The 17721-nt window shown below is 37.1% G+C and overlaps 1 protein-coding gene across 1 annotated transcript; it reads left to right on the top strand.

Annotated features, from left to right (window-relative positions):
• Positions 1 to 1452: 1452 nt before the first annotated feature.
• Positions 1453 to 12900, top strand: LOC107772752 (ABC transporter G family member 3). Its single transcript, XM_075248906.1, has 12 exons — positions 1453 to 1765; positions 2575 to 3126; positions 3216 to 3295; positions 4061 to 4347; positions 5188 to 5359; positions 9003 to 9116; positions 9457 to 9585; positions 10295 to 10486; positions 10847 to 10933; positions 11857 to 12129; positions 12414 to 12521; positions 12613 to 12900. Exons 2-12 carry the CDS (start codon positions 2655 to 2657, stop codon positions 12868 to 12870), a joined length of 2172 nt encoding a protein of 723 aa, XP_075105007.1. The 5' UTR covers positions 1453 to 1765; positions 2575 to 2654; the 3' UTR covers positions 12871 to 12900.
• Positions 12901 to 17721: the final 4821 nt, after the last annotated feature.

Genomic DNA, 17721 nt, shown 5'->3' with positions numbered 1-17721 from the left:
GGTCTACTATTTTTGAAATAATTGGCATTTACCTTCTTTTCGAATTAGAGAAAAAAATAAGAGAAAAAATATTAAATAATACAATTGAATAAATAAAGTATAGTAAATTAAAAAATCTAAATTAGGTAGTTTTTCTAAATTCTAAAAGTATTTACAACATCCCAATTTTAATGAATTCGTTGCACCAAATGTTTTTTTGGTCGTTTGTGAATTTTAATTGACCGACCGAAATCGGACGAAAATTGCGACCAACTTCGGTCGCTATTTATTATTGACCAGCCTAATTTCGACGGATTAAAGTCGGTTAAAAACTGATATGTTTTTTCAATTTTTCGACCGATTTCGGTCGGTATTTCTGGATGGTTTAAACAGTTTTCTAGTAGTGTATCTTGTGTATAATGATCGCCGCATACTGAGGAAACAATTCTAGATATCCACAGTTATGTCTAGTCCTGGTACAATTGTAATCGGCAACGCATTTTTTTTAAATCACACACAACGTTTCCTTCCAGGTTAAAGTATATAGATTCATGTACCACCAAATATCGTGGTGGAATTGCAAGTAGCCCTCATTTTTTAATTAAAAGTTTTAAATTTGAGCGTGCAGAACTACTGTGTTCTGAAAATAAAGCTGAAGCCTTATTGTTGCCTTCTTCTTGTTTTAATCTTATAAAAGACCATGAAGTAGAGCTAAAATGTACCATTCAAAAAGCAAAGGCCTATAATTATTGGCCAATTCCCTTGCACTTCCATGTTTGCCCATTAGGGACCCATTAAATCTCCAGACAAACACGGCAGAATTCTCAACCCATGCGGGCTACAATCCAAAAAAGGAATTTAATTTTATAAATTAATGTAATGTAATTAACATATAAATATTTAACCACTGTTAGTGTAAATATTATCAGAATGTATATCTGAATTTAATTTAAAATACAAATTTGAACAAGCAATCACATGGAAAGAGACATTTTGTTTGAAAGAAAAGGATAAAAAGGAGAAGATGCCCTTTTTGACCATATTTTGCGCTATGCATGTGTATAAAGTTGGCATAGTCAAATATGCTTACTCCACTATTCTAACTTTCCAAATTGGAAAACGAAAAAGAAAAGGGTGTTATTTGTACTTTAGGTCCCCCTACAGTTTTAAAATTAAGAAAATAATATTTTTAAATTTTTTACGTGTAAAAAAATAAATATTTTATGTGTAAAAGTAAAGAAAAGAGGTAGGATTATAGATCTAAAAACAAATTTGTAAATAACCACAAAATCAATTGAACTAAAAGAAAGTGCCCATATCCCTTTTTCAATTATGAGGTGTAATTATTACAATCTTATTACTATTAATTATTAACTAAGCACTTAGCTCCCACTCAACAAAATTCAACTTTCGGACGCATTTTTGTTTTAAGGAGGATAAAAAAAGGGTTTTCTTGCCTTCTTCCCACTGTTTTTCTAAAGGAACGAAAAGCCTATAGTATAATAATAATAATATCAGTTAAGACTTAAGAGTAATAAAAAAACGCGCAAGTTCAATTTTCCTTTCTTCTTCAATGTAATAAAAAAAATTAAAAAGAATTCTGAATAGACCAATATGGGTAGGAATACATGAGTCCATTGATAATTGGACTCACACTTGAGTGTCACTCTTCTTATTTCCGCCTTCCTCATTCATGTTGCGACACAGTCCTCTTGGTCTTGGGCTATTATTCTTCAGTCTCTTCACCTTTTTCTCTCTATGTACCAATTTGATCATTCAGATCCAGGTTCGTCATTTCCCTCTTCGTTTGCTTCTTTTTTTCCACAACTCTGCTAAACTCTTTTTGTGGGCTTCCCGTTTTGAAGTTCGAGCTTTTTTGGTTATCATTTGAAGCTCTTAAACTTTTAGTTTTCTCTTTCTTTCCGGTCTGCTTATGTATTTGTGCTTTTGAGGTTTATGAGGGTTTATGTACATTGAGTTCAGCTTTTTGTTTGACAAGAAAACAGGGAAGGTGTTTGTTAGAGCTGAAAAGTTTTGTGCTTTATGTTCTCTTTAGTTCTCAAATGACCAAAATTATGCATAACGTATCTAAAGAGAAAGGAAAAAGAAGGGTTCTTTAATATGAATGAATGTTTTTCATGTATATGTATATGGGATTTATTTATAGACATTCTTAAGCTCATAAGCTTCCAATACCCAGTTGCTTGTTTTATTTTTCTTTAATATCTTTTCATTTTTCAAAACTCAGCCTATGTGAGCTTCCACAGCATAGGAAATGAGGGTTTGGGGTGGGGGTTGGTGTAGGATCTGACCCAGCCTAAGAATAGGGTGACAGAATGCATAAAAATAGTTTAACTATGATGAATCCTCTGAATACTGAACTAATAGAGGTGTAGTTTATTGATTGATTAATATATTTTAATTTTTTTGCAAACTGCCAAAGGCTCAATACGAAAATTTGTCCTGTTGATTAGAATTTTTTGAATGTTATTCCTTCTAGTTGTAGATGTCATTTATTTTTCACTATTGTCTTTTCCTGCTCTTTATGCATAAGAAATTAGCTATGGTATTTGTTAATTACTGCTATCTATACAGGTTGAAAGAAGTTTTGCAGAACTGGTGTAGTTCTTTCCTTAGGGAAGAAGCAGTTGAAATATATTGGAGAATTCTGAAGAATGGAAGAAATACAGTCTCAATCAGATAATTATAGGTCTTCCTCATCTTCAGCAAGTAGTCCTGCTAGTAGGGTGCCATCAAGTAATTTCTTCTACTTGCGAAAACCTGGTGCATTTAGACAACCAATTTCTTTTGAAGATTCACCTGTTTGGGATGAGACGGATATAGAGGTCAAAGTCGACGAAGGAGGAGATTCTATACATGCTGCGACTACGCCACCCTCCCCTTCCCTGTCAAAAATCAATAGTGGTTCCTTACCCTCTCCTCGTTTACCGGAGGGGACAGTTGTTACAAGGAAGATTTCAGGGGCTTCTATTGCTTGGAAGGACTTGACTGTAACTATAAAGGGAAAAAGAAAATACTCTGATAAGGTGGTTAAGAGTTCACATGGTTGTACATTACCTGGAACAATGACTGTAATCATGGGTCCAGCCAAGTCAGGGAAATCAACACTCTTGAGAGCGCTTGCAGGTTTGTGGTATTCAGTTCACAGTCAGTTTATAGAAGAGCATTTAGTTGTTTGTGCATGATTCTGAACTAGTTTTCTTTTCCTTTTTTAGGAAGGTTACCTGATTCAGCGAGAATGTATGGCGAGGTGTTTGTAAATGGAACAAAAATGCACATGCCTTATGGTTCCTATGTATGTTGTAAGCGTTTACTATCATTGTGGTCATGCTTGCATACCAAATACGAAAAGATATATGTCCGAACTTTGGACTTTGACTTCCTGTTTTATAGTTTTTACATCACATTAGCTGCTGTTCACTCTGAACTGATTTTTGGAATATAAAATCATAATCACTATCATAGTAATGACTACCGGTTGAGTGACCTGTGGGTTCCTTTGGCAAGAAGATGTCCTTTCACATTTGAAGAAAAAAATTCATGCAACTGCGATGACATGGTATAATTTCATATAACTGATTTTTGGAAATCCTTTTTCCCATTTTCTTGTCCCATTTGAATAGCGCAAAAAAATCATGCAACTGCTTATTTCCTGGTTGAGTTAGGAGTTGCAGGTATGCATTTAGGCCTTTGAACCCCTTCCTGGTCGCAACCTTTAGATTAAATCGTTCTTTCCACTCAACCAATTCTCCGTCTTGCCCAAGGGGCTATGAAAACCATATTTTGCATAGGTTTGAGCACACATACAATCTACATAATCTAACACATTGAAAGCAATAGCTCAAACATTTAAGGTGGTAGGCTAACCATCACGTTAATATTAAAATAAGATAAAGTATGAATAGTTTATTTGGTTTGAATTACAGTTCAGAGGTGTTGGTACTTCTGGGCTCTTTGAAAGAAAACATCAATTGAATCAAGTAGGTTGCGAAGGGGGCAGTAGTTTTCTTTGTTGTTGTCAGCTTCTGCCTTCTGACATGGAAAGTTTGCTCATTCGCAGGGATATGTTGACAGAGAAACTACTCTTATTGGATCATTAACAGTGCGTGAGTTCCTATACTATTCAGCATTGCTTCAGCTTCCAGGTTTCTTTTGTCAGAAAAGGAGTGTGGTGGAGGATGCTATAGATGCTATGTCACTGGGAGATTATGCTAATAACCTTATAGGTGGCCATTGTTACATGAAAGGTCTTCGAAGTGGTGAGAGAAGGCGTGTCAGCATTGCTCGGGAACTTGTCATGGGACCACATATTTTATTTATAGATGAACCCCTTTATCGTCTTGACAGGTTCTTTTCTTACTCCTAGTTAAAAAATCACAGCAGTTTTTGTTGAACTTCATTGAGTTTACTCTGACATATTCAGAATCCATAACTGCATCAAGGATCTTCTTAGTCACTAGACTACTTTGAATTAGTAGCACAGTATAACTGTCAAATTGTGTAATGTGTCCTGTAGCTGCTGTAGTAGCTAAACAGCCAAATATTTAGTATGTTCTAGTTTTTCTGTCCAATAAAGTGTAAAATAATACTAAAGCTCCATGTTTATTTGACGAAGTAATTAGGCATAAAGATTGATTTGCTTGTCTTATATATAGTATGCGTGTGGTGACAGAAAAAAACCACATCATTCATTGAACTATGTAAGTATGTCAATAAAGTTGGGATATATCAAATCATACTGAAAGTTTATGTGATTCGATTATTCGAAAGGTCAAGTAGTAAAAAAGTCTGTAAATATTTCAGCATTAATGGGTAAAACATGTTAATAGAAAAAGGCTAGAATCATTCTTTTGGAAGGACCTGCAAATGAAATTTAGGATTGCTAGCTTAGCGCGTGTTGGTCTCTATAGTTCTAGGAGTCAGTTACCAGAAGAGAATGTGAAGATGCTTTGACTGGCTTGGTCACTGAAGTTTTTTCTGTCATACATGAAAGCATCCATTTAAGGTTGAGGGAGAACATGTGATATCTGGGTACCCTACTCTCTAAATATTTCCTTATTAATTCTCTGTGTTTTTGACTTTCTATTCATTGTGGTCGAGACTTGATGCTCTTGGCCCTCTTCTACTTATAAAAAATAATGAGCTACTCCAATTTAGCTGATGTTTAGTACTCCTTGTTATGTTTAGCGTTTCTGCACTTCTGATGATGGTTACATTGAAGAAGCTTGCCAACTCCGGCTGCACTCTGATATTCACCATTTACCAAAGCAGTACTGAAGTATTTGGCCTTTTTGACCGAATTTGCCTCCTCTCAAATGGAAAGACGTTATTCTTTGGTGAAACATTGGCTTGCTTACAGGTAGTTTTACCTTGGTATGCTTTGTTACACTGTCCATCTTGGTTCGTGTAAAGGTTTCGTCTTTTAGCAGTTATGATTGCATCAAACAAAAGCATTGACTAACGAATGATATTTTTTGTGCTGCAATGAGGGTTTGTTTGCTTTTTCCTTTAATAGGATAGACCCACTTGTGGGTGTGGGTTATCTGAGGAGAAGGAAGTCAATTGTTAGTGTCACGACCCGAAATTTCCCACCGACGGGACCGTGATGGCGCCTAACATTTCACTTGCTAGGCAAGCCAACGTTAGAAAATCGTTAAACCAATTCCTTATTTCCATTCAGTAAATAACAATAATTAACTAAGATGAAATATAGTAAGTGCGGAATATCATAAAATTGTATTAATTACTACCATCCGGATCTGGAGTCACAATTCACAAGCATTCTAGAATTTACTACAAGTAATAGTCTGAAAAAGAAATACAACTGTCTGAATGAAAGAAAACAGTAGGACATAAAAGATAGACGGGGACTTCAAGGTCTGTGAACGCCGACAGATCTACCTTGAGTCTCCGGACAGCGGACTAGTAGCAAATCTCGATCAACCGGAGCCGGTATCAAAATCTGCATAAAAAGTGCAGAGTGCAGCATCAGTATAACCGACCCCATGTACTGGTAAGTGTCGAGCCTAACCTCGGTGAAGTAGTGACGAGGCTAGGACAAGACTCCCACATATAACCTGAATAGTATAATCATGCTAGTGGCAACATCAGTAAGTAAAGCAATAACGCAGAAATAATGCGAAGGGGACATATAGTGGGGGAATACAACATAAAGAGTGAGAATAATGAAAAGACAGAATTACACAGAAAATCCGTAAACGAATTGAGCAATTAAAACAGCAAAGGAAACTGCCCGACATCACCCTTCGTGCTTTTACTCTCAATCTTATCAAATAAATAAATAGAACGGCACGACATCACCCTTCGTGCTTTTACTCTCTTCCTCACAATATAAATAATTCATGCACGGCATCACCCTTCGTGCTTTACACTCTTCCTCACAATATAATTAGATTATGCACGGCATCATCCTTCGTGCTTTACACTCTTCCTCACAATATAATTAAATTATGCACGGCATCACCCTTCGTGCTTTACACTCTTCCTCACAATTCACAGAATCAATAACAACAGATAGAGAGAAGTTTCACAAGAAATCAATATTTCATCAATGATTACCTTCACAATTTAACATCTCGACCTCGAATCAATATTCACAATCTTATCGACCTTGGTGGAATCGGATACAAGTCTCCCAACATTTCAACAACAACAATAAGCATGGATAACAAGATTTAAGACTACAATTCGCAAGAAATGGAATTTCACTCGCATGCTATGACTCGACCACAACGTATAAATGCTCGTCACCTCAACTATACGTCGTATTCAACAACAAAACACGTAGCAAATACTCACACAATACCTATTCCTTCAAGCCAAAGTTAGACACAACACTTACCTCGTTCCGAAGGCCACTTAATTCTCAATCACAACTTTTCCTTTGGAATTCACCTCTAAACCACTCGTATCTATTCAAAAATGACTCATTAATATCAAATATTGCTAAAGGAATCAATTATATTTCATAAATTAAATTTTCAAAATTTTCCTCCAAAAAGTTGAAAAAATCGACCCCGGGCCCGCTTGGTCAAAACCCGAGGTTTGGACCAAAATCCTTTTACCCATTCACCCCCGAGCCCGAATATGTAATTAGTTTTGGAATCCGACCTCAAATCGAGGTCTAAATCCCCAAATTCCCGAAATCCCTAGTTTCTACCCTAACCCCTAATTCTACTATGAAAACTCTAGATTTTAGGTTGAATTCTAGTAAAATGAAGTAAAAGATTGAAAGAAACGAGTTAAGTAACACTTACCTATGATTTGGGGAAGAAAATGTCTTTGAAAAATCGCCCTAGACCTTCTATCCTTTTGAAAACGAGAAGAAAAATGGCTGGAGTCCGAATTAAATGAACTCACTGCCCAGCGACCTTCGCACCTGCGCATCCGCATGTGCGGACAAGATGTGCGCTTCTGCGGAAAAGGACTGGGCCAACTGGGGCCGCACCTGCGGACAGGGTTCCGCTTCTGCGGTCCCGCTCCTGCGGAGAAAAGTCCACATCTGCGGAAAAACGAAGTCCAGGCCTGGGTCGCATCTGCGGGGCTATCGCTCGCACCTGCGACCAAAGGCTCGCAGGTGCGGGCACACCAGATTTGATGCACCAACAGCCTTGTTGAGGTTTGAACTCAACTCGCGCATCGCTCGAATGGCACCCGAGCCCTCGGGGCTCCAAACCAAACATGCACGCAAGTCTAAAAACATCATACGGACCTGCTCGCGCGATCAAATCGCCAAAATAACACCTAGAACTCTAAATTTAGCACCAAATCAAATGAAATTCTCAAGAACACTTTAAAATTTCTATTTTCTCAATTGGACGTCCGAATCACGTCAAATCAACTCCGTTTCTCACTAAATTTCACAGACATGTCTTAAATATCATAATGAACCTGTACCAGGCTCCGGAACCAAAATACGGACCCGATATTAACAATGCCAAATATCAATCAATTCTTAAAAACAAATAATTTTCAAACATTTAATTTTCATCAAAAATTCATAACTCAAGGTAGGGACCTCCGGATTTGATTCCGGGCATACGCCCAGGTCTCATAATTCGATACGGACCTACCGGGACCGTCATAGCACGGATCCGGGCCCGTTTACCAAAAATGCTGACCGAAATCAACTAAAATCAACTTTTAAGGCAAAAATTCTTATTTTCATTAGTTTTCAACATAAAAGCTTTCCGGAAACCTGCCCGGACTGCGCACGCAAATCGAGGAGGGTAAAAATGAGATTTTTAAGGCTTAAGAGCGCAGATTCGAGTTCTAAAACATAAGATGACCTTTTGGGTCATCACAGTTAGTCAGATGGTACCATATTTAAGAGATAAAATGAATGCAGTTGATTCAGCTGAAGTTCTTTATTTATTCTCATTTTGGATTAAAGCCGCCAAGAATGGTTTAGCAATGTCGAAATAAATATTTACTCAAGTTAGGATGGTTACTCTGGGGAATGTGCCTTTTAATAGGAGTACAGCTTTGCAGGATAAGGTTGTGTCAGTCGGACATATTTGAAGTGCGAGCGTCTGGGTTTCAAAGTCCAAATTGTTGCTTAGAAGCTTATTGCCCAATAAAGATCCCTATAGCATCTTATACGATTTCCTTACAAATTGGAAGAGATCACAAAATTTCAGTTTGTTGGTTTCTGACAAAGAAGAAATTGTCTAGAGAAATACTGGTGAGTGGTGACAAATGTTCCAAATGGACTAAATGTTTCAGAATCCGTGGGTAGTTGTTGGAAGAAAGGAAAGGAGTTCCTCTAAACTCAGTCAATGTTAACAGGGATTCAGACTGAACAAACTCACTTAAGGGGGCATAGAGGGAAGATTAGTTCACCAAGCGTGTGCACAATTATGAAATACTTTTGGAAATACATAGCTCTTGTGATGTTTATTCTCTGGTCATTATGTTTTGAATCAATATTCTGTTGTTAATGTTACTGATTGTTAGAGACTGACATATTTTAATTGGTGAAGCACTTCTCGAATGCTGGATTTCCTTGCCCAATCATGCAAAGTCCTTCTGATCACTTCTTGCGTGCTATAAACACAGAATTTGACAGGATTATTGCAATGTGCAAAAGCTGGCAGGTATTTGCTTATAAGCATTCAAAGTTCCACGTCTTTGCTTTAAAAAACTCAATCATAATGATCAAAGATAGGGATTGGTTTGTTGATTAGTAGTAGTTAGGATGTTGAAACAATTCTAACTCGGTACATTGTGCCACCTCTTTTCTCCATGTTCATGCTATTGTTTTATTGCACCGGGGTAAGCTCTTTGAAAGAGGAACGGGAATTTTTCTTTTATTTAAGATGCAAAATGAATGTTCAAAGATTTTCTCACCTGTTCTCTGGCCATCCTATCCCCTCCTGCTCCCCAACACAAAAGGGAAGATTTTCCTTTAAGTTTGTGATTTTATCATCTCAACAGGATGACCATGGAGACTTATCATCTGTGAGCATGGATACTGCTGTTGCTATACGTACCCTTGAAGCAACCTATAGATCATCGGCAGACGCTGCTGCTGTTGAGTCAATGATAATGAAGCTTACTGAGAAGGTATGTTTATTAAAAAAAAAAAGGAGGTATGTTTGTAATAGTTAAACTTACGGAGAAGGTATGTTTTTTCACTTTGTCACTATTGACATCGCGGATTGTCACTATTAACTTTGCTCAATCTTTTTCCAAGGAATTTTCAAGGTGTAAAGTAGAGATCTAAGCGATGCACACTTTAATGTGGCCACTAGACACTAGGAAATATTCCCATTCTTGATATGGACCAACTACATACATAAGCTATTAAGCCCGTGTGCTCTGGGCAGTAACATAATTCGAGCATCCTGTTGAAGGATGCTCTTGTCTGCTTTGGTTTGTTTTGACAAACTAGATTGGCCCAATTACCATTAATTTCTTGTGTGAGTTGAAGTTTTTGGTTTCATTAGTCCTAGAATGGAGCAGGAGGCCTAGAATTTAGCTTCCGTCTATTTCAGATATTGATTTCTAATCTTTAAAAAGAATAATTTGTATATTAAGAAACTGCACAGAAAGTCTTTATTAAAAAAAAAGCTACATAAAAAGTGCTATAAGTCACAATCTTTTACAAATTAATTGTAGTTAAAGAAATATTTCATAAATCATTGTCAAGTAGAAAAAAAGTGGCTTAGAAAGCCCTAGAGTGTTCAATCATAAAAGTTTTACTGGTCAAACAAACCATACTTACTGCCTGAGCTTCAATATAGTCTCTGATCTCTTGCATTCCGTCCTACAGGAAGGTCCATATCTCAAAAGCAAGGGAATGGCAGGAAATGCAACACGAGTTGCAGTTTTGACTTGGAGATCCTTATTGATTATGTCAAGGGAGTGGAGATATTATTGGCTAAGGTTGATTCTTTATATGCTTCTTGCCGTTTGTATTGGCACTGTGTTTTCTGGATTGGGGCATTCCTTGTCGTCTGTCATGGTAAGCTAATAATTAAAGAATCAGACGTGTCTTTTTCCTTTTGCATATGTCTAATTCAGTTGTCCATCCGTATGATGTTTGTGCACCACATCCTCCAGGTTTTGCTGTTTACACAGCCCATGAAGTATATCTTTTCCCGCTTTTTTGGTTGAAACCGATCATAGTTAACTAACTCAAGAACTGCATGTATTTCTTCATTTATGGTTGGACAGCATGAGGAAAACCCTTTCACTTCTATTTTCCTGTAATCACATAGGAGTGACTTGATATTGCTGTTTGATATTTTTCTGATGGAAACTATTTGCCATTGCTTGCCCTTGTTTTCAGTTTGCAAACTATGATGTTTTTCTTGCCATGCAGACAAGAGTAGCAGCAATATTTATATTTGTTTCGTTCACCTCTCTGCTAGGCCTCGTTGGTGTACCTGCCCAGTTGAAAGAGATCAAGGTGATGTCAGTAACTTATTCGTGTTTCTTCTGGATACTGCGCAAGCATGCTTCTATGAAACTTATTATATGCAAACGCCAGTTCTAAATGAACCCAGTACATGTGTGTATTTAAGAATCAAGGGTTGTTTGGTAGACTGAGCGTTGGACTATACATACACCTTATGGTCATTTGGAATGCCCAGGGACAGAAGTGTGATCCTCATTCCAGTCTCTTCTTCAATCTCATGAACCAAACATGGAATTCAAGTTGAAGAACCTGTACTAAAGTTTCCCTTTGTAGTGTCATAATCTCCGTATTCCACTCTTACTGTAATCTATCTGTTATCCAAAGCACTGTTGTTCATTCAAACTTGTTCAAATTAGTGGGGAGAAATGTAGACAAGTGCGGAGTTGAAGCGACTAAAATTCTCAGAACTAGGCTTCGCCAATGGTTGAAATATCTCGACTTTTCACTAGGACTGTCACATTTCTGGCCTGGTTTATTGAATCATACTCCCGTTTCAAACTCATCAGTCCTGACAAGCAAGCCTTCGAACTTGATTTCCCAAAGCAGCTGGGAACCTTTAGTATGTTTGGTGAGGTGCGATATTGATGATTAACATTGCATTTATATGTTGATTGTGCTACGGACATAATTAGCAGTAATAATCTAATCATGTACTAAAGATGCATAGCTTAAGTGGGAAAATCTGATATCGCAATGACATATAGGTCTTGTATTTTGTTCCACTGCAAAATAGAGCATTTAGATAGTGAGTATCCTCTTCATACCAAGTTAAACATTTCAATTTGTCATTGGTTTCGATTAACTCTTCCTTGCTTTTTGGAAAGTTGGTTTTGTTATTTGCCCTGATAATGGGCTGTTAGTAATCTCGTCCAGTTAAAAGAAAAACCCTAATCAAACATCTTGATGACTTGCAGATATACACCTGTGAAGAATCAAACCAGCATTCTGGGGCATTTGTTTTCCTACTTGGGCAGCTTTTTGCCAGCATGCCTTTCTTGTTTCTTATCTCCATCTCGTCAAGTCTGGTCTTCTATTTTCTTATTGGGCTGCGGAATGAGTTCAGCTTGCTGATGTACTTTGTGCTGAATTTCTTTGCGTGTCTATTGGTAAACGAGGGGTTGCTACTGCTTGTTGCTTCCATTTGGCAAAATATCTTCTGGAGCATCTTAAGTTTTGTGTCCATACATGTAAGTTCTGCCTTAAATCATTGATGAAGTTGACAATAGGTTCGTTGCCTTTCCTTTTGGTGTAATATTGTCATATTCTATTGATTAGAAAATAGGCAGTGATGATGGTGGCTGTGTGTGCTTCTACTTTGTCATAAGGGTCAATTTTCTTAAAAGGGGAATCGAGGAAGTTGGGCATCTGAATGTTTGCAATGCTAGTATTAGATAGGATTCTTTTAGTAGGAATATTATTTGAAACGAGACCTAACTTTTCCATTAAACGGCTATCATTTCTTGTGTTTCAGGTGATAATGATGCTTTCTGCTGGTTTTTTTAGAATCAGAAGTTCTTTGCCTGGACCAGTATGGATGTACCCCATATCTTATATTGCATTTCATACTTACTCTATCCAGGCAAGTTTGTGAATTTGCTTGAATTCATTAAGTGTATATTCTTGATCACTATTTATCTCTCAAGTAAACTTAAAAGTTTTCTTTGTACCAGGGACTGTTGGAGAACGAGTACGTTGGAACTTCTTTTGCTGTTGGGCAGGTGAGAAACATATCTGGTTATGAGGCTCTGGAAAATATCTATGATATATCCGATGACAAGAACGCTAAGTGGAAGAATTTACTGGTGCTGTTTCTTATGGCTGTTGCATACAAAGTTGTTGTTTTTATTCTGCTGAAGTTTTGTATCTGGAAAAACCTCTCTATCCGCAAACTTTTCCTGTGTAACCAAAATTCAATGAATCGCAGATAGATGCTATACTATAGAAAACCATTTGTTTCAGATTTTTGGGTATTATTGCTTATAGAATTAGCAATTAAAAGCATGAATATTTGTAAAGCATCCGAAGTCCCATATATCTCCGTTCTCCAGTGCTTTCAACCAATCAGTAATGCATGTAAACCTTGGAGCTGATATGAATCTCTTATGCATAATTTAAGAGAGAAAGGAACATTAGAGCTAATTTGTCTTCTGTACTATGAAGATGAAGATGAATTGTTCTTCCTGGTTCAGTTTGTACCCAGTAATCAGCAATAAAAGGAGAATATTTTTCACTAAGAGGAGAAAAATCATTCTTCCACTTGTGGGTATTTTTTCCCCCGTCTATAAACACTTCCAATTTTGATTCCGTATCACTTGTTTCAATCAACACCTGAATATTGCTACTAAATTTAGCTCAAAAAATCATGGAAGTTCCTGTTTTGCACGTATCGTACACCTTGTACCTTGTATGATTATCATCTGTCATTTACCTTAATAATTAAACTCAATAGCGAAAGTAATCCAGAAAAAGATTTTCTAAAGTATTCTAATAACATTTTCAAAGGAAAACGTGAAATGGTTTGAAATAGTGACCTTACTAGAAAATCGCGTAGATTAATCAACGGGAAAATAAAGAAATTTGGATTTGATAAATATTCTTTTCTTAAAGTTTAGGCACATGAGTGTTGGATTATATATCACAGTGGAAGCAATTTCAGTATTATATTCACGTGTAAATTAAACAATTAGCACATATATGTCAATTATACGAGTTACCTCTTGAAGCGTGTTCCAGAGTAGCAAGCTCACGACGTCCAAAACACGTTCCACAATCTTCTACTGTATTACCCAAATAATATCTAGAAAGAGAATTTCGGGTGGGCAAAATTCCAAGAAAAATTTGTGTAAAAAAAACGGCCAGCCCTATACCATGTATATAAAGCCACGTTTTTAGGGTAAAACCCTTTTTCAAAACCAGTTGGGTTTTCTTTTCCACAAAGGAAATGTTTCCTTTATTTCCTAGTATTTAGGCACGGTAGGGACCACATAATTTAATTAACAAGGCTCCCTATTATAGAATTAATTTCGAATTTCAAAATTAATTTTTACCATAATAAATTATGAATTATTCCATTAAAAATTCGTAATTGCACTCCTTAGTTCAACTTCGAAATTCTTCCATAAAACCTTATTTAACTCCCCATGTTAAGATTCAGATACTAATCAATCAAACTAAAGTACCGACAATTTAATTTATTGATTACTTCCTTTAGACTTTCGCTTAACTTATTTCATGTGTCGGATACAAAATCCACCGGCCGGGTTAACACACGAAAACTTATAAGCTTTCATAAAGAAGTATCATCAATCTCAAAGTCGAGACATGGATTCTATCAACTAATTATTTTTTCGCCAATGTATATCATTATTGTCCAATTTACCAGGCTTATTGACCGACGAAAGAATCTCGTCTTTTAATAAATTAAAATAATAAATGACACACACAACTAATAATAACTATATCAAGATTAAGAGTATAAGTACATTGAATAGACTAGAAAAATTATTTTATTAAGTCAGTATAAAATACTTATCTCTACTTGATCCGTTCAATACATACAAACTGTACTAGCACAAGAAGTCGGAATTAAACCATTCCCATAATCAAGCTAAATTATATTTAGTCTTGTGCTACAACCATTTCGATGGGTTGTCCAATTCCATCATTAGATTGTGAACATAAACTTTATGCCTTATAAGAACCGATGATTTAATCTTCTCTGTATAAGTTAAACTCTGTACACTAAATCATCTACTATATAAGCAAAGGACACACAGACAAATACATGATCTATTTAAAACAAAACTTTATTGATTTGAATAAATAAATAAATAATTATTTCATAAAGAATACTATAACAATACGCATGGTTTATAGTATATCCTAACAATCACCCACTTAGACTCATAACCACGCACCTACAAGTTTAACACCTATTCCGTCTACATGCCTATCAAAAGTCTTCTGTGGCAAGCTTTTGGTAAATGGGTTCGCCAATTTGTTCTCTGACGCAATCTTGGTGACTACTACATCCCTCTTTTCACTATGTCACGAATTAAATGATATTTATGCTCAATGTCCTTTGCTCTTTTATGGCTTCGTGGCTCCTTCGAATTTGCAACCGCACCACTATTATCACAATAAAGTATAATTGGTGCTTGAATCGAGGGAACCACACCCAAATCTCTTAGGAAGTTTCCGAGCCAAACCGCCTCTTTGGCCGCCTCAGAGGCTGCTACATATTCGGCTTGATGCTCCTCCAACTTATGGCTCCACCTCCCAAAGTAAACACATTTTTTGAGGTAGGCTTTCTAGAATCACTATCTAATTGGAAATCCGAATTAGTGTGCCCAATAGGTACGAGGTCATCCTAATGGTAGACTAGCATATAATCTCTAGTCCTTTTTATATAACGAACCGGTCGGTCATTTTGAATATTTTAGCCCCGATCTCATATTTATTGCCTCTTCTATATTATATTGTGGTTATGTGACTTGCCGAGGGTGTTTAGTTTTGGTTTCGGGCGAGTTTCAGTGTGGAATGGAACATATAGTCCCTAAGTTAGAGCTTTAAGTTGAAAGAGTTGATCGTAGTTTGACTTTTATGTAGACAACTCCGAAACAGAATTTTGATGGTTCCTATAGCTCTGTATTGTGATTTTAGACTTAGGAGCGTGTCCGGATGTTGATTTGGAGGTCCGTAGTTTGTTTCAACATGAATTGGCAAAAGTTAGAAAGATGAAGGTTTGGAAGATTTGGAAAGTTTGACCGAGAGTTGACTTTATTGATATCGGGGTCAGATTTTGATTTCGGAAGTTGGAATAGGTCCGCCATGTCGTTTATGACTTGTCTGCAAAATTTGAAGTCAATCGGAGTTATTTTGGTTTGAATCGACATTAGTTTTGGAATTCGAAAATTCATAATTTCATAGGCTTGAATTGGGGTTGCAATTCGTAGAATCGATGTTGTTTTATGTGATTTTTGGCCTTGAGTAGTTCCGTTATGTGTTTTGGAAGTTGTTGATATATTCGGACGGGATCCCGTGGGCCCCGGGTGTGATTCGGATTGAATCCGGAACATGTTTGGACTTGTTTGATTGCTGAAGTGTTGCTGGGACTGGAGCAATCACACCTGCGCATTCTTGGTCGCAGGTGCGGCACCGCAGAAGCGGTCCTTGGGCCGCAGAAGCGAAGCTGGCCTTGCCCAGCTAGGATCGCAGGTGCGAGGAGTTTTCTGCATCTGTGAGTCCGCAGGTGCAGAGAAGTGGTCGTAGATGCGGACGAGGCTAGCTTGGTCTATTGTCGCAGAAGCGGGCCTTGCCCGCAGGAGCGAGTGCGCAAAAGCGCGTTTTAGTCCGCAGAAGCGGAAGCACAGATGCGCGTTTGGTACGCAGAAGCGAAAAGTCATGACCGAAGTGGAAACCGCACCTGCGATGGTTCTTTCGCAGGTGTGGTGTCGCAGGTGCGACTAAAAGGCTGCAGATGCGGAATCCCTGGGCAGAAAAGGGGTCTTCGAGGGTTTGAGTTTCATAATTCATTTTTAGACCTAGAGAGCTCGGTTTGTGGCGATTATTCGGGAGATTCACAAGGAAATCATTGGGGTAAGAAATCCTAACTCGGTTTTGGTTAAATTACACAAATCTATTATTAATTTCATCATTTAATTTTTGAGTTGGAAATTTGAGAAAAAATTGTGAAAACTTCTTAGGCTAAAATTTGGGGATTTGAAAGGCGATTTGAGGTCGAATTTGAGTAATTCTTGTATGGTTGGACTCGCCGTCGAATGAGTGTTTGGGTTCTGAAACGCGAGCCCGAGTTGACTTTTTAAGTTGACTTTTTACTTCTTTGCAAAGGTCATAATTTTATTGTTCGAAATAGTTTCCTATGGTTTATATTTATGGTACGGAGTTGTTTTGGTTAGATTCGAGCCGTTCAGAGTTGGATAATCGAGGGAAAGGCTTACTAGTGGATTGAGTTAGCGTGTTTTGAGGCAAGTGTCTTGCCTAACTTTGTGTGGGGGAATTACCCCTTAGGATTGATGTTGTTTGTGATAACTGTGATGTGTGAAAACCGTGTATGCAAGGTGACGAGTGCGTGCACAGGCTAAATATGGAAATTACCAGTTTTAGCTATGTAGATTCCTTTTATGCCTTAATTGAGTTATCTTATCATGTTATATTCGTCATCATTAGTCTATTTTCACGTGCTTTACTTGTCTTATCTCTTACTTGTTAATTTCTCTACATGTTTAGTCGAAGTTCTTGCTTCCTTTATTCCATACTCACTATTAAGCCATTGAATTCTTTACTTGAATTATTATTCTTGAAATATCTTGTTGTGAAATTGGTATTGAGTTATAAAGGCCATTATTTATATTGAGGCAAAGTGTTAAGTTGTGAAATACTATTTTGTTGAGTTATTCACTTCCGGTTATTATTGTTGAGACTCTTGTGTATATTGTGGTTGAGCCATGGGCTCTTTATTGTGAAAAACACTGTTATTCTTGCTTTCTTTGGCAAGTTGAGTTATTGGGCACTTGATGTGCTATTTGTGATATATTGTGATATTGATACGCATGCGGTGATATAACGTTTTGGGGTTGAAACGCATGCGATGAGATAAGGTGGGCTTGATACGCATGGCTAGTAAGGAAACTACTAGAAGCCATGCAGTGTGATAAGGTGGGCTAAAACGCGGGAAGATATTTCGGAAAAATAATTTTCAAAACTAAATGCAAGGCTCCCGCGGTGATAAGAAAAAAATGTGAATTATCTTTGTGATT

Source organism: Nicotiana tabacum, unplaced genomic scaffold (assembly GCF_000715075.1).
Source record: "Nicotiana tabacum cultivar K326 unplaced genomic scaffold, ASM71507v2 Un00316, whole genome shotgun sequence".
Classification (NCBI taxonomy): domain Eukaryota; kingdom Viridiplantae; phylum Streptophyta; class Magnoliopsida; order Solanales; family Solanaceae; genus Nicotiana; species Nicotiana tabacum.
Note: the sequence above shows the minus strand (reverse complement) of the source record. Positions and strands in the feature narration are given on the sequence as shown.